Source organism: Acipenser ruthenus, chromosome 14 (genome assembly GCF_902713425.1).
Source record: "Acipenser ruthenus chromosome 14, fAciRut3.2 maternal haplotype, whole genome shotgun sequence".
Classification (NCBI taxonomy): Eukaryota; Metazoa; Chordata; class Actinopteri; order Acipenseriformes; family Acipenseridae; genus Acipenser; species Acipenser ruthenus.
In genome coordinates this window covers 12055139-12076882 of record NC_081202.1, presented here as the reverse complement: position 1 = coordinate 12076882, position 21744 = coordinate 12055139, and the positions used below count along the sequence as shown (strand labels likewise).

Below are 21744 nucleotides of genomic sequence, written 5' to 3'. Positions count from 1 at the left end.
TAAGGGTCATCTGGGGGTACGCAGGACGACTCAGAAATGCAAACATAAAAAATTAAAATAAAAGAAAATAATCATCTTGAATGGATTTTTTTTTTTAAATGCCATTATATATTATCTCTAAACCACTGTACAAAAATATTTAATTTTACTTTATTATTATTATTATTTTATTATTTATTTCTTCGCTGACGCTAGCAGCTCAAAGGTTGTTATAGTATGATCATCCAAATGATCATCCACCTGCATGCATGTGTGATTTCCAGTCTGATATTAGGGTGTGTGAAGCAGGAGTCTGTCGATTCTGCTTATGGAGGGCTTGTCTCAGAGCACTCTCTGCTGTTCATGAACTTTGCAGTTCTCAACTCGTCGTATAATGGAATACTAATCAGTGAAGCACGATCTTTCTGCATTTTTTGAAGTATAAATGCTCGGGTAAACAAATATTAATGATAAAGCGTACTTTGACGGGTTTATTTTATTTATGAGGCCCAACTGCGTTTTATAGCGGCTGGTTGAATTTGTTTTCGGTGTTTGAGAGAGTACTGTACTGTTCAGATTATCCTGTGTATCGTTTCTCAAGTCAAAAATAGGAAAATTAGGAAGAAAACACAAGTCTACAAAGAGTGTAAAGCGACAAAGTTACTTTGGATAATGTATGTTGGTTATAATAAAAAGTGTTAGCTATTATAGTTTTATCTTGAGGTTCAGGTTTCTGATGTGGTAAACATTTTAAATGGCACACACAATTATGCTGAGATGAAAAGTAAATGATAACATGATAAACATTTGCAGAGCAGACTGTTTTGTATTGTTTATACTGACTTTGCCAAATAGAAAGCCAATAGGTATATTTCTATAGAGATTCCCAAATACTATATTTTTGTTCTGTGCATCCAAAGACTAATAATTAAGTTTAACTTTTTTGTATTCTGTCCTAACCAGCAGTTTGTCAGTCCTAAACTGTTGTGACATAAATTATATATTAAATAAACGGGAAAAGAAATGTAATTAGTTAATCAGATTATTTTGCCTTTCATTGCCACTGTGGTATCATTCAATGGAGTGAAAATTGTGAAGGGGTACTTAAGGTGAAACCCCCAGAAAGAAAGGTTACAGTTTAAAAAAAAAAAAAAGGTTGAAAACCACTGTACTGTATTATAATTATTAGGGGTGTGCCGAAACTCGTATTTGCCAAGTAATTACCTTTAAGAAATGTAAAGTAGTTAGGTATTAATTAAATGGAATAAAATGTGTTTATTACTCAACACTGTCCTTAGTGTCCTTAGAAATGTGTAATCTCTGCTGTGAATTGTGGAATTGTAGTCCTGAGAAAGGTGTTATCTCTGATTAAACTAGACAAAAAACACCTATCCCAGTTTCCACAGCGGTAACTCGAGTTAGGGTTAATGAAAGATCACGTTTACATAGAATCAGTTTGTAAAACACTCAATGCAGAAGTTAATTGATTGGTACTCAATTGTAAAGGTGAGGGAAGGGATCTTTTCTTGTTTGCAAATCTATACATTAATAAATAGGTGTGATTTATGTATTACCTGACAACAAATACATCTTAAAGTGAATTGCTCAGAATTACTCGGAAAATACGAGTTTCGGCACACCCCTAATAATTATTATACAGTCAGCCCTCATTAATACGAATTTCAAGGGACCGACAAAACAATTTGTCTTATCAGTAATTCTTATTATCAGGAGTCTAAGCCAAATGCATACTATCAGTTTTTATTGAAGTTACAGTAACACTGAAATCAAATTTCAATTACAGTACAATGCTGTGCATTTTATTGAAAATACGGTTGTAAGTGAACTAAAAACTATACATTGCAACTTGAAATCTGCATGTCCCATTCTGATCACCAGCATTTTTAAACCACAAAAGCAAGGTGTCCTCATATCGGAAACACTGACTCAAAATGCATCATAGGATCAGCAGTCCCAAAACAGCACTAAAATACAGAACAGAGGAGTTAATCTGGATGGAAGTTAATACATTTCCCAATATCCTTTACACTCAATTTTTCATATTTGGGTAATTAGTTTTATTCAAATGTTTCTTCCCTGGGGATGCTCCAAAATAATTTGCACAAACAGGACATTCATATGAAGTGAATTCGTATTATAAGTTATTTACAAAAAGCAGCGGCTAAATTAGGCTGGGTCCATGTAGAAAATTCGTAGTATCAGGACATTAGTTCAACCCAAGTTAGTCTTAATGAGATTGCAAATTTTATATTGGACGATTTCTAAAATGTGTTTCATACTGTACATTTATAAGGGATTTACTTATTGCTGAGAAAAACTAGCAATGTGTTCCCTCTGCATCTATATTTTAAACACAACTCTGTTTAACATTTAATTTAATTATTTCAGCAAAAAAAAAACCACTGTCTGCTAGATTTGATTGACTAGTACTTATGAGAAGCTATAAATTAGACACGTGTCTGGGAAATATCAGGTAGAACCGTTTGTCTAACTAACTATTCTTTAAGTTTATTTTGTGATTATGTTAGCACAAAAACATTTCTTCAACACTATATAGCTGGACTAAATATAGCTGGACTAACAAAGGCTAGACTATTAGAAACTGGCAGAAATATTAAAGCACAGTGATCAATAGTCACAGTTGTGACTCTGACACGTGAGACACCATCTACTGTGACTCCCTACTATATGCAGAATTTGTCTTGCAAATCTAGGGTACTGCCACCATTATTACAAATATAACGCCATAGTTCTGACATTTCTGGGAAGTTCTAACATCACCACACTTCATTTCAGCTCTATGCACATTTTGAAATTAGAAAGGCATCACTGGCTTGATTTCTCGTGCCCCTAAGGGTCATAGGGGCAATTAAACAGTAAGAAACATGGTGAAACAATATATTACAGTATATGTGTTGCATTTCCTAGTACACCATATGTTTTGCCTCTTTGACAAAGAGAAAACGTTTGACGGTACATTTTTCTAAATGTTGGTCCAACTGAACTGGTGATGTTGAACCATGGTTGGTTGACCACGTTGGATTAATGTGCTCATTAAATGTGATGGTCTGCCGTCCAGCTTGGTTACTGAAACTTTAAAGAATTAAGCATGTTTTTGTTATAGTTTTTTATAGTTTTTAAAAACGTATTAATTAGCCCTGTTAAAATGTACTGTATAAATATAAAATAAAATCAAAGAACTCAAACGCACTTCGGATTCTAGATAAAACTGACACGAAATTATAACTTGCCTCAAGAACTGAATGTGCACATTTTCACATGTTATGCCACTGGGCTTAGAGCTCGGCATGATTTTAAGTCATCATAAAAGAGTGAACACTACATTTACAGTTACATCAACTAAGGCATTTAAAGGTACAATATAATTTATACACCAGGACAGTTGTAAAAAATAAAATGAATCTCAAACTATTTCAGACAAGAAGGAAAAAAACAAAGTTCTTTCTCATGACAGCTTCATGTCTGACAGCATAACAGTTTCTGAAAGACATTCCTGAATTCCGTGTTGAAGGCTGTGTAGATAATAGGATTCACTGCACTGTTCACATAACCCAGCCACGTTACCACACTTATCAACGTGGGTCCAATATCACAGGACTGACAAAGAACCTTGGTCACATGGACCACAAAGAATGGTGTCCAGCACGCCAGAAACACACCTGTTGGAAAAGACATGTTTTAATTAGTTTCTACCTGGAAAGGTTTTTATGGCATGTATTGTGCATACTGCTATAATAAAAGAGATATCCTTTACATTGGAGACAAACACTGGCCAAAGAAATCTAAATAAATACAGTACAAATCACTTCCCAAATTATTTAAAACTATGTATCACAAAAAATGTATCGATACTAAGCATGAAAGTCTAGGTAATTTACTTTAATTGACGCACAAGCAATTTAAGGAGTTCTGAAAGATTCTACTTTAAAAATAAAATGAACATTTCCCTCCCTCAGGTTTCCATATTCCATTTTCAGTTTTCAATTTCATCAAGATCCTCTCATCTGATGCATGAAATGACACATTTTTGGAATGTTTAAATCAATTTCTTTAAAAAAAAAAAAAGAAAATCTTTAAGGACAAGCTACTTGTAAATGTCCATTTAACGTGTTTTACTAAGAACACTAATACTAAGAATACTAAGAACTAAGAACAAAATAAATAATTGTATGATTAATTTGTAACATTTTAAAAGCTAAGATGTGTACAGTACATACACAATACTGTCAGAATCAAATAGGTACTGTCATCATCACATCAAAGACAAGTCTTGACACCATTTCCAGTAAATATTTAGCAGCTGCCAAACCATACTACTTCCACAGTGACTCAAACCCCTTATACTTCTGAATGCACACTGAGCTCAGCTGCTTTGTAATATCTTCTTTTTTTATATAATGTTTGCTATAAATTAATATAAAATGATTTGCAAACCCCTGACAAAGCAATGTAACTGTATGTCGTTATAGAAACCTGCCCAAACCCTGAAATATTAGTGTTTTAAGAAGACTGTGAGCAGACTCTTAGAGTGTGTATGGCAAGGCTGGTAAAGAGCTGCACCTCTTGGTTTAACCAATATACAGTGCTGATGCACCTATTTGTTTAAAGTGTCTTCGCTAGTGATCAAATTACTGTACCAACTGACAGACCAAAAAAAAAAAAGTTTAGAATTAAGTATATAATTAGTATAGTGATATCAAAGCAACCTTAAACTTTTCTCCTAAAAAAACACCAAGCCAGCACCTGTATTTAAAAACATACCTACAACAATGGGCAGGACCTTCATGGCCTTGCGCTCCCTGCCACTCACTCTGCGGCTCTTACTTTGAGACCCCTTGCTGGAACAGTGGTTTTGTTTGAGTCCATTCTCTTTGGGGCTACCTTCTTTCAGCCGTTCCTGAGCCTCTGCCTCAGATGTGCTATCCAGTTGGGTTGTGATCAAGTCATTCTCAGGCAAGGTTGTCTGATTGGCCGTGGTGGGGCTGAGGTTGGGCATCAGGCACTTCACCTTCTCCCTCCTCTCCCTGCTCAGGCCCTTCAGACTAAGGGAGAACCTCCGCTCCCCACGCATCAAGTTTGACTTGCGACTGGCACTCCACCTCTTCAGTCCACGGAACATCCAATAATAGAGCAGCAGCATGATTGGACAAGGCACAAAGAAGGAACACACAGAGGAGTAGACCACAAAGTTGTCATCTTCCAGCTTGCAAATGTGGGGATTCCTTTGGGGGACACGGTTCAAGCCGAAGATAACTGGGCTGGCTACCCCAAAAGATAGGACCCAGGTTGCTGTGATTAGGACCAGCTGCCGCATACTGAACTGATTCCGGTTGTACTTCAGAGGAACTACCACTGCAATGTACCTGAGATACAAAAGATTAGATTTTAATTAATATCTATTTCAACACAATTTGCTTATCACAGACATATGTACTCAGCTTTTTTATAAGATAAATACAAACTGTAAACTGTATGGACCAACTCAGATGTACAGTTAGTGTAATCCTTATAAAAACATCCTCAACTGTTTATTTCTAAGTTTGAAACTGACTTGTTTTATGCCACTTTGCGTTGGAGCAAAAGTGTAGTAAATTTAATCATAACTTAAATGGACAATGAGACCTGTACTGAGAACTGTATTTTACATTCAGAAAACAATAACACTTATCCATCACCTTGGATTTAGGTTTATTCTGTCCTGGCAGACTTAGGTAAAATGAGTTGTCGTAGCCAACAGGTGAGGGCAGCAGATAGATTAAAAAATGAAGCCCTGCCCAAGCCAACAAAAAAACATCAATAAATAGGACAGTATCAGTTTTTAAAGTCAGGATTTATAATGGACGACTCACTAGGGTAAAACATTGTAACTGTCTCTTTGAGTATTTGAACTATTCTGTATTTTTGCCAGAAATATATTGTGTCTGTAACTTGCCACTCACTGCTTTCGTTTGGCCTGCACACATGATTGATGAGGTGCACCCACACCCCTTCTAGTTAGCTGCTGATGCTGTCACACAGAATTGGCAAGTTCATAGTGTAAAATGATGGAACATTCAGACAATATGTAAAAGAACTGTGGAGAGACAAGCAACTTGCAGGAAAATCGTAACCCAAAATCCCTTTATCCCAATTACTATTAGAAAGAAATGTGTGCATTGATAAACACAATAGCACAAGGAGGTTACAAAAAAGACCAGGACAGTTTCATGCATATCGAAAACATTATTTAATCAGAACAATTAACTTAAAAAAGCCTGTATTTGAGTTAAGGATCTGTGAATAGGGTTCCAGTGGCATGGATTTTCCAAATTCCCTGAAGATGTTTTGAAAATGTCCCTTTATTTAAACTAACTGTAGCTAACAAAATAAGTCCATACATCTTACCTCTAAAGCACTTACATTTCACTATAACAAACATGTATTTTCATTTACAAAATGTCCCCGCCTCTTCATCTCCTTTCTTCAAGTGTATTAACTAACCAGCTGTTTCCCCTAATGACTGACATGCTTGGCAGCTAATAACATTCTTGACTGCAAAGACACTGCTAAGAAAATGAAACAGTAACAGAATACCCAAGCACAAAAACTGAGAAAATTTTATTACGGTTCCAGATATCATGTTTTCACATGTAAATACATGTTTGCTACTGTATAACATTTGTTTCTTGCATATAGTACGGCTGCTCTTCTAAATGTTGGTTCAAAGGTACTGCTTCACAGCCCAGAATACCCTGCATCAACCAGCAGTGTCCAAATCTTGATGTATGCTAATAATTGCCATTATGAGTGCCCCCAGCATGTTATATTGGCAGCTCAAAGAATCCCAACCACTTACAGCAAGCAGACTGAACAAATCCATTTGTAGAACATTTTTCTTATGCAATGATGGCAGAAATAGGTATTGACAAAACCATAAATATTACTTAAATTGAAAAATCTATAGTATAGAATTTGGAAAGAGCTATTCAGAGATGTTTTACGATTGTTTTGTGGAAATTTATGGGTTTAAAACAATTTGAGAATACAGTCAGTTCAATGAACTCCTTAGCATCTAAGAGTGGTACTTAATGGCACTGGACCTTATTCACAAAGCTTAAACTCAGCTTTAACTGATTGTTTATTTTATGAATAAATTGTGATATTTATTAATAAAGTTGGACAGTAATTGCTCCTTACTACTGATCTTGAAACCACCAATATTCCAGAATAGTTTCAGGAATATCAAACTTGACTTTAATCATAAAAACATTCTTTAATAAATCATGAGTTAAAGCTTTGTGAATAGAGCCCAGTGCCTCAATAAATACACCAGTAAGAAATACCACATAGAACAAAAATAGTTCCTGCATTCTGTATGGGGCACAGTGTTGCTCTTTAAAGATATATAAATACATTAATACCATGAACACACAGTAAATACAACCTTCAAATACAGTGATCAAGGTGACAAAGAATGATCAATGATATTCATATCTCATTGCATATAAAATAATTGGAAATTCATTGCCATCTGTTAGTTCCCAAGCTATGGGTTTGTTCTGCGCTTTGATCTTTTTCAGCGTTGGATATCAAAGCAGAAAACTCCTAAAACCATTTACTGCACCCAAATTCTGGCTCTTAATGTTATTCTTTAGAACTGTCCTTTTGCATAGAAATGTTTTGTGAAGTTGGAATTTCCTGTTGCTACTCATTTGTCATTCAAGCTCGTTCAAATGACTTGAAGAATTGAAAAAAGGAACAGATAAAAGAAAACAAACACTCAAACAATAAGAATACCCTTGGCTGTTTTACACAAGAATTAAACAACCTGTCTATTAATCTTCCACATGAATAAATTGATCAATAAGCATCCAACAATATAGCGAAATAATTTTGCAAGCAATACATTAGCAATTTGCAAGTTCAATGAGCAATACTTACCTATCAACGCTGATTGCGCCGAGGTTGAGAATGGAGGCTGTGCAGAGCATTACATCCATGGTCATCAGTGCATCACAGATATAGGTGTTTAGGGTCCATATACCACCCAGAAACTAAACAGAGGTGATATTTCAAGTACAGTTGAGAACATCATTAGTGGTCAAGGAAATATATTTCACATCACAGAAAGTGGATCAGGAAAGCAATCATGCACTTCATGAAGAACTGGATCTACAGTACTGTGTTTTTTAATCATGTATGGTTGCTAGGTAACCTTATAAACCCAAGTCCAAATTGAAGAGGCGTGTCAGATTTGGGTACTTGAAGCCAGGGCTCTTTTTTAATGAAAAGTACTCTTACCTCTGAGTAGACATACAATGGAAGGACCAATATGGCAAGAAGGAGGTCTGCAACAGCCAGGCTGACAATGAAGTAATTTGTAGCAGTTTTCAGAGATCGTTCCGTCAGCACACTCAGGCAGACTAGGATGTTCCCCAGGATAATGATAAGGATGAGTGGAATTCCAAACAGAAGAGCCAGATAGTTGTACTCAACATGATCCTCCTCCCAAGTTCCATTGAGTGTCACATTGACCATGATGGTGTCACCAAGCTACCGATACTTCCTGGACCTGGCATCAGCATCTGGAATTCAATATGGACTGCATGAGTACAATACTGAATATACGGGTAGCTGTTGATAACAAAATCATGTTGGCGGTATTATTATTATTTATTGTTAAAGAGAAATAGAAACCTGCAAGCATTGGTACATTTTCTGTAAAAAAAACATGAATACCTGACCCCAGTATGTAACACAAAACAAAAATGAATACAACTCAGAATAGGTATAAACAGGAAAGGCAAGCCCATATGGATTCAGGGTATTTTATGCAAAATAAAACTACAAACTAGATCTAAAAATACGATTGTGGATGGAACTTAATTTGACTTGTCTCTAAAGATATGTAATAAACAAAAAAATACTGATAATGCATCTTTAACACAGTGATGGCACAATAATGTACGCAGCCTAGCATTCTACTGTTTTGTGCCACCCACATCTATATAACCCACATTACTGTATGTCCCTATATACTGTAGTGCAACAATATTCAATCAAAATGCCACACATAAGACATCATAACATTTTCTTAAGAAAAACACACATATACCTCTCCTTGGCCTAGCTTGAGATTTTTTAAGGTGCTTTTGTTAAAATAATTTCTTAGAGGCAAAAGGTAAAATCCAAAGAAATAACAATGGCACAAATGAATGCACTTGAGAAGCTGAATAGGCCTATTTAACTGGTGACGCAGTGTGCAATTCATAAAGAGCCTAACAAAATGAAATAAGAGTTATTAGCTTTCGATTTTTAGAGGTGTTCAGAGTACTCAGATGTCTAGGAACAAAAAAGGTACTCTGGGATACAAGAATCTAAATTGTATTAAAATGGATTCTGCAGGTACATTAAAGTACCTCCAAAAGTGACTGTGGGAGCAATGTTCTCTATTATAGTACAACACTCATGACAAAGATCCTAATGGAAAGTCAAACAACATGGCTAGCTAACCCATTCAGCCTCCCTCATATCTTTGCAAATAAGGGTCTTCTATCCTCTGTTCTACACATTATTTCTAACCAAAAATGTTGTATTTAGATGATGGGTTGCTTAAAAGTATACAGTAAATTCCAGCATAACTTCTCTCTCACCCACAATACATCTTAAATTAAATTATTCACCAGTAACTGGAAAGACAAAGCAAACTCTTGTTGTGCCAGGTGGTTCATTGAAGTTCAAGTCGGACTTGTCTGTATTTAACAACACTTCTTGAACTCTGAGTCTCGTATCTGAAACAAAATGCATGAATACGTCCATTTCTTATTGCAAATAACTCTTAATCTAGTGGAGATGGCGTCAATACTGGTACCCCAGAACACTAGTCTATTTAGCAGATGCTTTTATCCAAGGCAACTTACAGAGACTAGGAAGTGTGAACTATGCATCAGCTGCAGGGTCACTTACAACAAAATCTCACCCAAAAGACAGAGCACAAGGAGGTTAATTGACTTGCTTAGAATCACACGATGTGTCAGTGGCTGAGCTGGGATTTGAACCAGGGACTGCCTGGCTACAGGCCCGTTTCTCTAACCACTGGACCACACAGCCTCCTATTGCATGATAGTGGGAATGACGCACAGTTCCAGTAGCAGTTTACAACAACAACAAAAAAACGACGCGAAAACTATCGGCTTGTTTTGTCACCTGAACAGCAGTTGATCAATGAGGATTTAGTCACCAGCAAAGACCTCATATTTAAAAACATGCATCTGAAATCTTCAGGGCCCAGCTGGACAGGAAAAGAGAGCAGTTGTGTTGACATAAATATGAAATGGCCATCCCAGAAACAAACCTTTGTTGGAGTAAATATTTGAAATAAAGTGCTCCTAAACGTAAAATCAAATCTTTGAAGACCAACTCCTGAACAAGAACATGGTATAAAACATTTTTGCATCAATTCACTGTTTGAAAGATTGATGTGCAAATAATGAAAAGGTACTGTATACAGTGTATGATGATATGTGAATTTTGCCTTGAATTGTTGTAGTGTATGCTGTAATAATAATAAAAAGATCTCATTTCATAATGAATGCATAATTCACAGGATTAACCGTCGTAACCTCCCCAATATTAAATTGATCATGTTCCCAGTAACTGTTCACCAAGACTTTGTTTGATTTGAACCACACTTGATATCACTTGTACTGTAATTCTTTAAAAAGTAGTCCTTTGTGTTTGTTATTCTGAGCCCTGCTGCACTGGGTTCCAGTAAACCAATAGATGCATTATGGGAGGAGAAACACACAAACCAGTCATGTGTCCCTAGCATTCCCTTTAAGAGGAGTGCTGCCTCTGCCATTGGTTTGCTTGGTAACATCATTTAGAAATTGGTTTTAAAAAAGCTCATACATCATTTATCAGTGCTATTTTATATTACTGTTAAAATACAAATATGGAATGAATACATTCTCTTTTATTTAAGTAGTATACAAATGTATTCAAATGTTTTTACAAAGTCTGTTTGCTCCTGGTGCAAACATGGACAAACATTAAAGTCAGGTAGTGCATGATTTTATCTGTGGATGATTTTTGAAGTTTAAAGAACATACATAATTGTATACAAACAATGAATACAGCCTAAAAACCTAAACTTAATCTGATCCGTTCTTCAACAAAGAAGTAAATACTGCAATTAGCAAGGCTGCTCAGAACCCACACATTCTTTTCTAGACTTGACATTTAAGACCTACAAATTAAGAATGCAAAAAGTAAAATAGCTCATTACTATTTACATAATATGCCCCAAATGCATCTATGCCATTACAGACTCACAGTTGTTATAAAAAAATAAATTGCAGTGTATTTCTGGTCTGGTTACCACCTTGTATTGTTATAACCTGAGTGATATCTTCATTTTCAACCACATACAAAGAAATGATGCTGCTCATTTAATCATACAAAAAGCTTGTCATCCAGTTATAAATTGGTCATTTGTGGCTGCCTAACAAGCAGTATAGCTTAGAAAATGTAAGGCCCTATTCTTCCATGGACACAATATTCTAGACAGACCCAGATTACTGGCTGTGCAAAAAATGAATATAGTTAAAAGCTATGAGAATCTAGTCCTCTCTGTTATCAAAGGATATCGTTCTGTAAAGTGCTCACTGTGTGCATGCATGCCTATTTGCATAAGTGCTGGAATTGTAATTGTTATATTATCTGCTTATGTTTAGTTTTTACCACAGGGATCATATTACCTAATTACAGTTGCATGAAACCTGAAACTCTGACACTAACAAGCACTACCTAATTAAAATGTTGTCTAGATAAGGGATGACGTCATTATTAATAAACAAAGCAAACTTATTATGAAGACATCCATCAAATGGAAAATGAGACAGGCAATATTGGTGTAGCACTGAACTAGTGGAGCATACATTTCTATGATCAATGTTAACTTTTAGCTGCTTTACTGAATTTTAATCCTGGCTATTGAAAATATTTGTAAAACAAAATAGTAATTACATTTTTAAAGATGGGATGCCTGTTTTTAAAGGGCTATTTGCTGCCACATACATTTTCAGACTATTGAGTCTATGACCTGTTTAATATTCTACTGTATGTGTTTTTAATAATTCTCCATTGTTGTTTTAGTTTAGAGCATTATATATCCAGTTTACTAATGTTCTTTTTTAATCTAGTGTGCTGCTTCAAAAAAAAAAAAAAGACTTCCAAGCTGAATTTCTCAAGTGCGATGGTTTTATAAAGGGTCTCTAGGGGTGTGCAACTGTAATTTCTGCCCTCTCATCAAATGTGGAAGCTGTTAATTAGTAAATAAAAAATCTCCATACAAAATAGCAGTAATTACAGCTGTATGTGGAGCAGATACAGCAGATAACTGACAGCTAACATTAGCTGGTAAGTTAAGTAAATATGATTGAGTGATGATTTTGATGAGTTTCTTTATAATTGTCCCTATCCTGTGTGTCTCCTACACTGAACTACACGTAAAGGCTGACATTTATTATATTATAGTTTGTAAAAAAAGAAAAAGATGTATTTACTACATAAATAGCTCTTTCTAGCATATTATACACAGTAAATAAATTATGGCAACACACTACAGACGTCAGCTGTATGTATAACAATAAAGGTACATACACTTTTTTAAATTACAGAGCTTACTGTACATTTAGAAAATGTTTGTCATTGTCGACCAATATCTTGAACAAATTATTTTTCTACCTGAAGGGCACATATCTGCAAACTCAATTTGTGAGCCAATTAATTGTGATAGTCTTAAAAACTGTAACAATACAACGTGCCAACCAAAAAGCATTAAGCAACAATTTTATTTTCTAACTACGAAAACGGAAATGAACCATATTAATTTCACAGTTATTTAAGGATTTTAAATTGCAGAAATAGCAAATGCTGTCGTGCAAAAAATAAATAAATAAATAAATAAAAATAAAACACTGAGCTCCTTTTCTGTAAGTAGCTGATTAAGTATTTAGATGGATGGTTCCCATCTGATGACCCCTGTGAGACCACAGTCACATTTCACCAAAAGGTGTTACTGTTTTTACCAATGCTGAACACCAGTGTCCCAGGTAAATCACTTCCTAAGTGTGTACCACAACACACAAGGAGTAGAACAAACACTGTTATCACTGCTTATTTTAAGTTTCTGAGTTATGTTGTCAAATATGACGATTGCAACTTTGCTCAAATGCCAACATGTCCTTAACCTAACATAACTGGTTAAGAAAGAGATCCAGGATGTGTTTCAATATTTTTACAAGTGGTACAAGTCATATTAAATACTAAAATTATTACTGCAAAGAAAAACAAGAACAGTTTTAATGCTGTAGATACAACTGTTACAGTGCAGTATATGTAACCTGTTCTGAGAAAACCAGCCAGATAAAATAGGGGAAATGATTCTACCTGTCCTGCATCTAGTCCTTATCTTGTTGAGAAGTGTTACTAAAAGTACTGTAATAGCTCAGTATGTCTTGAATTGATTACCTAACGGATGCACGAGAAGATTCACATACATATGGATGAGGTTTAGCATGGACCTGATTATGCAATCTGAAAAGTTATAAAAAGCAGGACTTCAGTAGAATTCCTGAATCCCCTCTACTTCGGCTGTTTTTTTTTTTCTCTGAACAAGTCACATACAGTACAGTACATGCAGCAGAAAGATAAAGCAGGTAACCAGTGTATCATCTTTTCTTTTTTCTGGCACCTGCATTGCTCCTCTGCTAAACTCAAAAGATTAAAGCTTCTTATTTTAACTTAGCTTCTTCTTCTTCTTCTTCTTCTTCTTCTTCTTCTTCTTCTTCTTGTTCTTCTTCTTCTTCTTCTTCTTCTTCTTCTTCTTCTTCTTCTTCTTATTATTATTATTATTATTATTTTTAATATCCACAGCTACATGAAGAAACTTAAAATTGTAGCCGCTTTTAAAGCGCTTTTTTTAACAGGACCTGGCAACACTGACATGAACAAATACCTAGATTATGATATACTCAACAATACAGTATATGTGCTGAAAATGCCCTTAGCAAGTTTCATCATCTCATGAGTTAAAGCTTTGAGAATAGGATCCATTATCATTAACTTCCCTTAACTTTTTGTACAATGATTTACTGAATTTGTCTATGACTGGCTATTAGTGAATGTCTTCAACAAGAAAATCTTAACATTTTTCCTGTGTCAAGATGCATTTCATTTTAGCAAGAGTTAATGGGTCTCAAGTTGTGCTTAGACTGAAACAGATTGTTTGAATAGATTATGCCTTGATAGTTTTACCTCCACAATTCAATTCTTCAGGTCACCAATGGGTGCCTGCAAATTGAGCTTAGCCGAGTCTGCACTTGCTGGATGATTACGGACCTGCTGACAATTTGTTGAAATGAAATTAACCCTTGCAGCTGGGGCCATTGAAACGAGCATAGCTGAGCTTGGTTCAAGAAAGCATGTAGAAATATCTGGAATTTTTGTTTTTTATTATACATTTTTAGAATTTTTTTTTTATTGATATGCATTTCAATCTTAAAGCATGTATTCCTAATAAATGTCTAGTATATTCATTTTTGTGTTCCAACCTAACTTCCTGATTTGGGAAGACACCCTTTTTGAATACTGCACCCTATTCATTAGTCACTAATTACAAATTTAAAAAACAGTTTTGCATGAACCAAACCTCTAGGATCGTCTCGGACAATCAGATTCTGATTACAGCATCCATTATCCACAGGAAGCAATTCAGTCTAAAAAATAACCGAATTAAAAATTTAAAAATGCCCTAATAGACAAAAATGTAATTCTTTAAATGCACTTGCTGCGGTCAAATATCTAGCAGGTGCTTAAATATGAGCTGAATCAATTTGCAGGTAATAATTCCTTTTAATTACATTACTTGGAACAAATCATTTAACCTAATTCTGCTCCACTGAAGGCAGAAGATTTATCATGGTCCAAATCCAGTAACATCACAAAGCAGCAAACAGTGTAATTCTAATACTAGAAAGCTGGGAATTGGAAATATTAATCTATCCATTAGCGATTCTAAATTAGAAAGAAGGAACACTGAAAGGAAACGAGTTTGATAGCGATACAAGAACAGCAGAGCTAAAGTGCACGCTATGAGTTGTCAAAACTCTGAATAATCCTGTAAATAACACAGATGTGGACCACAGAAGGGAGGAAACTAACACTACACAAATCAACTTTTAAATCGTAGGTCTAGTTTTTGTCTTCTTACAAGTTTGATTCAACCAGTCAAAGATTAATTCAAATTATAATTTGTATTCATGATCTTACTCTATGCTTACCTTTTTTAAAAAAAAAACATTCTATCTTTGCCAGGTTTGAAAGTCATTTTATAAATCTTGAGAATTAACAGGGGGATATAGCACATAATTCATGGAGCTAGTTCTGATAAATAGGGAGATTTAACACTGCAGGCAAAGGAGCAACATTGACACAACAAAACTGAAATCAGCTTTTTGTGATTTTTCTATACAGAAGCTTGGGTATGGAGCTTCTCTGTACAAGTTTTTGTTATTTTTGACTGGAAAATCTCCTCCTCCCTGTAACTGGCATGGGAATATAATACTGCAGTGCTGACAGGCGTACCTTTTAAATGATTTTACAAATTGTAACTAGTACTGTGGGGATGCACCTGCCGGTAAGGAGACTATAGTGTTGCTTGAATGGGCCATGGAGGGGAAAGCAGGTGGTGCACTGGCTGACATGTTATCATGCTGCTTGTTCCCCCTGGTCCCCATTAGTCCGCTAAGTCCTCTCACTGTACATGTTTTGAATGGAGTGGTTTATTTTGGATGGCAGTGCTATATAGGGGGGAGTCTGCCGTCAGTTAATAGACAGAAGCAGTATGGGAGGGAGAAGAGATGGTTACTGGCTTTAGAAAGAGATAACAACTGCATCACAGCCAGAGGAAGAGAATAGGGGCCCACAAAGTCCCTGTCTGTACCTAAAGAAACATCAATAAAGAAACCCATTGCTCATCTCCAGTGTGTCATTCAGAACCAGAATTTATTCAGCAATACTTTACATTGGGTCAATAAATAGTCAAATAGTAACATCATCTTTCTCTGGCTTTTACAAAGTGTACAATAATTTATAAAGCATCAAATGACCTACTGCTGCTAGATGTTTTTATTAGGGTTGTATGGAAGTCCTTACTTGATTTATACAGGGATGTGTGGTTCTCTATCCAAAAATAACTATAATTTTAGTTAGGTGTGTAAAAAAAAATGGGCAACAGGATGAAATGACTTGATGTTAGCAGTAACATAACCATTTTCTAATCCTTTATAGTATACATTTACTGAGCTTTTCCATGCATACCTGTTATTTGCCATTGCCTATTTGTGCTTGAACATGGTTTCATTATTCGTTTATTGGCTTTAATACACTTTGCTAGGCTTTTACATGTATATACTGCAGCGATATAGCTTTAGGGGAGCTATATTTCCACTAGGCATACATCTTTTAAATATGAGATTCTTCAATGAAAGTCCCCAAGTTCTCCCTTCTGGTAGCATTTTTTTCATCTGACCAGTCAATTTCCATCTGACCAGTCAATGTGTGCTTTGCTCAGATTTTACCTTGACCAAGTGTAGTGACCCAGAGATTTTTTGTGCTTCTGTGCTGTAAATTGCTAAGGGCTTTTACAGTGTAGTCATGTCTGCTTACAGCACAATCACACTATTTATGGAGTGTGAACATTCCAAGCCAGCACTTTTCCTTTTTTGAGTGGTAGTTTTTCTTTCAACTTTATTATATTAATATTTTATAGCAGTGTTTCTTAAACTTTTTGCATAGGGTGCTTTATAAAAAATAAATAAAACAAACTTAAAAGAGCTCTAAACTGCCTGGTAGGAAAAAGCCAATTAAAAAAAAAAAGATATGTTGTTTTTGTACAATTACAATAAATAATGTACTATTTATTTTACATAATGTACCCATAATCTAGATTATTCTCCTTTTACAACAAAGCTTTATATATCCCACCTCAGCCACTGACTCATTGTGTAACCCTGAGCAAGTCACTTAACCTCCTTGTGCTCCATCTTTCGGGTGAGATGTGGTTGTAAGTGACTCTGCAGCTGATGCATAGTTCACACACCCTGGTCTCTGTAAGTCGCCTTGGATAAAGGCGTCTGCTAAATAAACAAATAATAATAATAATAATAATAATAATAATAATAATAATAATAATAATAATATATTCTATGTGTATAGTACTTGTACTGTGCATTACCTTTTACCATACAATGTTTTTATTTTTTTATTAAGGAATATCGCACCTCAGTTGTAACCAATGGCAACATGTTATCACATATGTACAGGTAACACTTTTTTTAAATCATTTGCAAGTGATAACAAAATCACATAAATGATATCACCATATGTTATTTTTCATGTTTTAAATATGTTACAAATATGATTTTGTTTTGTTTTGCAAAAAAAACTTTAGTTCTTTGACAAGTGAACAGGTAGAGGCTAAAAACAAACCATACTTACCAGTTCCCTTTAGTTGTGCTTGCTGAAAATGACAATAAAAACAGTTCAAATCCCTTTTTGTCTTGACTTGTCATTCTTTAAATTCTCAAATGCATGCCTTTTCACCTGTGACCCATCTTCAAAACACGTGTGGTCCAGTTTTATTAAATGCTCCTAATTATCAGTCACAAAAGCTAAGTTGTTCTCAGTCTCCAGTTTTCCAGTCAATCGCTTATCCAGTCCTAAACTTTATTTTTTGTCAGGAAAGACTGTGTTTTCAGTGTAAATTCCTCTGAAAATAACTTCAGATAAGCATGCTGTGTTTATATGTATTACTTTCCATTGTTGTTTTTTATTCCATCTGTCCTCTGTTGCTAATGAAGCTGGTGATATTTTCCCTCCATGTGCTCATTGCCTCCCTCTCCCTTCCTCTCTGGATGTTAAGTACCAGCACATATGCAGAATTTCCCCTGATGCTTCCAGCTGCAGGGATTGGTTGTGAAGCAGGCTGAGCTACATTCTCAACTGGGTCTTAAAGTGACTGCACTTTCATATCACTTATTGCATTTTGATATTCTTTGTTAAAATTGATAGAATAAAAAAGAACAGCTCAGCTTCTTTACATATCATAATTGCAGATGGTTTGTAGGTTGTGTAAACTAAATTGTCATAATAAAATTGATATTGAATGTTTAAAAGTTAACCACACCTACTGAATTTTTGATTCATCAGTTATTCTAAAAGCTAAGACTTCTACACTTCTTTTTTGTTTGTATTATAGATATTTTCAACCACCTGATTATTAACCACAATATTATTAACACATCATTGAATTATTGCAGTGAAAACGTATTTGAGTGAATTTTACTTTCATTTGCAATCCCAATCATATTTCTATGACATTAGAGCACTAATCAAATAACAGGCAATGAAGCAAAACATCTTAATTCTTTAATTTGATCATTAGTATTAGTTTTGACTCCAAGAGATAGACTGCCAAAGGACAAAACCAATAGAACTAAATGTATTTGTGTGTAAAAAAATACAAAATATACTTTACTGATTAGCCTGAATTTGTATGATATAGGAACCTCAGGGAAATGGTTACTTCCTGTGTATGCCGGGAGAAAAGTGAGCCATTTTCTATGGTTTGGCTGAATTACAAATTAATATATTTTTCAAAAGATTTGGTATGGTATTGTCACAGAGCATCAGCAAAAACATAATCAATGGCACCAATAACTATTTATGTGATGAGAATATTGGATGACCACTGACAAAGTACCACATAATCTGCATCTTTAATACAGAACTTTCTACATTTCTGAAATGCAAATACCATCACATTCGGCGTGGTTCAGACTTTAGGCTTGTGCACACCGGTAATTCTAACCGCTGTAACATTGTTAGTTAAAACAGAAAGCTTTATACTGCATTTCTCTTAGGATTAAGTTGTTCTTCATCTTTGTTACAGTATATCCTCCAAACTGACAAACGTTTTCTTTTTTCTGGGTCACCTGCTTGGGGTCATGAAAACAATGTATACAGTAACCCCCCTGGAATATTGATCTGTTCGACGGTGAAATGACAGCTCTATTCCCTATTGCAGAAGAGCAAGGACCCAGTATTGATTGTAATCCTTCAGGTAAAGTGTTCTTCAAATAATTGCATTTGTATGAGGACTGCAGTAGCACAGTAATGTATTTACAGCAGATGTGAGGCAATGTCTAATAAGAAACATCCTCACAGGGATTGGAAATATTCAGTGTGACTATGTGTGTTGTTGTGTACCACTCACACCAGGAGCTTCACTTGGATGGGAAAGAATACAAAGTGTAAGTCTACAGTATAACTGACTTTGCTTTTAATATGTTGGTCTTAATTTAAGTACTACATTTCAATTCCCTCTACATTAACTTGGAATGCTTTTATCAGAATAATTGGGAGGAAATGTACTTTTATCATGGCATTTGGAGGGAAGTAGTGCTCTTGAAGAATTGTTTTATAACAAAAAAAAAGATATATTCTGTCATATACAGTATAATAAATAATATGCAATGTTTTCAAAGGGTGTATTGATTTCACTTTAAATAAAGAAAACGGTATAGTGAGTACCATATCCCCTTTGGACCTTGTCTGATTTAGGCTTATCCAGACTTGAATCACAGTGATTGTTGTTCAGTTCGTGCCATCAAAAAAGGTGCTAAATCAAGACAATCGGTGTTTGGCTCCATCCTTTGCCTTGGCCAAAACCATCACTCATTGTGGCATCATGTGGATTATCACAGTTGCATCCTTGTTGTTTTTTCAACTCCTTGACTACAGTCTCAGACTTAGCAGAATTTCTACAGTGAGCTTGGGATATTTCTTAGAGATAGAGCTAGCTTACTGATGTGAAGTGCATTGGTCTGAATGTCAGAATATGCATGTAAATAATATTAAAAAATGAATGGGTAAAGTGCTTGGGGTCTGTATATAAACAGGGGATATCTGCATAAGGAATATGTTGTGTTTGTATTGTATAGGGACGAGCAAGAGTGTCTCAACAAGCAGGATCCCACACAATTAGGTGGACGGGAGTTTTGTTGTGGGTGGCTTCATTTTCTTTAATAGTTTTTTTTTTAAGTGGTTAATTTTTTCTGTTTTTTCAAAAGCATATGTACTTTCCATTGTACTGACACAGAAGCATAGTGTTAATTAAAGACTATATGGTTAGCAAGGATACTTTGTTACTTACATACCAGGACACATCTGTAAATGAGGCCTCTGTCTCAGTGAGTAAAGAATGAACAAATAAATAAATACATGTTTTATTTGAACCTTATTATATTAAATATTATCTTATTTACTACATTTGTAAATGTAGTTTAATATGTCCTCCTTTTTAAATAGAATGTATCCTGAATTGTGACTTGAAGCAAAAGCATATTCTAATGCAAGCTTCTCCGATTAAAAGTTAATGAATTATAACATGTAAAACCCTTCTAAGAATAAGTCTGACGTCAATAAGTGAAGGCATGCTGTAAATGTGCAAAGAGTTTTACTTCAAGTAGTACAGGGGGAACCTGATAAATGCCTTGATTTTGAACCAATGCTTGCCAGAATAGTACCATTCACCCCTAGCCTCCTATTTACTTTCTGGCTTGCATTTGGCTATAATCTGATTAACTCTTTTTATACAAATATTTTAAACCTGTACCTTTACTCTTTCACATCCATACAATTGTGCTTCCGTTCAGACTGCTGCTGTGGTACCTAAACACCCAATGCTTCAATAAGGAGAGGCACCTCTATCCACTTCGTTCCAATAGGTTACAATAAGCAGACCTGTGCTTCTTTTCTGCTTGGATTCAAATATTATGTTACTGTTCACAGTAGGTGGTTTATTACTTTTTTTTCTTACTAGATTAAATAATAGTTATCTATTGCTGTAAATGTTTATTATGTATCTGTACCCGTAGTCTTATTGTTATTAATACAGACCCCATGTGCAGTGTTCGTTAGCCAAATTACTGTAATGTTATCTATTTACCCTCTCAGGTTTAGCAACAGTTTTTATGGTTATTTTCTCAGTCTTGGTATAATAATAATATACAATGCAGTTAACTGTACAATGCAATTCATTTCAATGAGGAGTATATACTGTATATAATAGATGGGCTTCAGTGAGTTAAGGAAAAGGTTTCTGTGACCTCATAAATTACAAGACCGAAGGTCGAAACATTTATAAACTGTCACAGAGATGGAATTGTTTTCCTGTAACTCACTGAAGAGGCCCATCTATTATTTTTTTATAATACATGGATATTCTTAAAGAAGACGAGGTTCAGCAGTACAGTTCAGTTTTTTTAAACTTAGTGTTTCAGTGCTGTACAGACATTCTATGTCGTTATCAGTTAGTGCTTCAGCTTTACTTAGGAAACAACATTAACTTTTATTGGAAGTCTAACAAGCTCACACTTATAGTTTCAACTTCAGTGGCATTACAAAGTAAGCACTATTCTCTGGCCAGGTGAAACAAGCACGTCATTAACCTTATAGGTTAAAGCAAGCTATCCATGGAATAGTGTTTATCGTTACCTAGTATTCAGTTTTAATTATGGTGCTGTGATAATGATAACTTGTGGGTTTTGGCATTTAATACAATGTTATCATATTTTTTTTCTTTCTTTTTTTTTTATTAAGCTGATGTGAGGATAATTG

The 21744-nt window shown here is 35.0% G+C and overlaps 1 protein-coding gene across 1 annotated transcript; it reads right to left on the bottom strand.

The window, feature by feature from the left end:
* Nucleotides 1-1754: 1754 nt before the first annotated feature.
* LOC117420032 (D(4) dopamine receptor-like) lies at nucleotides 1755-17960 on the bottom strand. Its single transcript, XM_058985836.1, has 5 exons — nucleotides 17563-17960; nucleotides 8302-8585; nucleotides 7942-8054; nucleotides 4783-5384; nucleotides 1755-3680 (listed from the first exon to the last, which is right to left on the bottom strand). Exons 2-5 carry the CDS (start codon nucleotides 8536-8538, stop codon nucleotides 3478-3480), a joined length of 1155 nt encoding a protein of 384 aa, XP_058841819.1. The 5' UTR covers nucleotides 8539-8585; nucleotides 17563-17960; the 3' UTR covers nucleotides 1755-3477.
* Between the last annotated feature and the right edge of the window lie 3784 nt (nucleotides 17961-21744).

Excerpts from the sequence above, each read along its gene's own strand:
- LOC117420032 (XM_058985836.1), bottom strand. The coding sequence starts at position 8,538 with ATGGTCAATGTGACACTCAATGGAACTTGGGAGGAGGATCATGTTGAG. Across the intron at positions 8,055-8,301 it reads CATTGTATGTCTACTCAGAG|TTTCTGGGTGGTATATGGAC; the intron begins GTAAGAGTACTT and ends ACCTCTGTTTAG. Across the intron at positions 3,681-4,782 it reads GGTCCTGCCCATTGTTGTAG|GTGTGTTTCTGGCGTGCTGG; the intron begins GTATGTTTTTAA and ends CTTTTCCAACAG.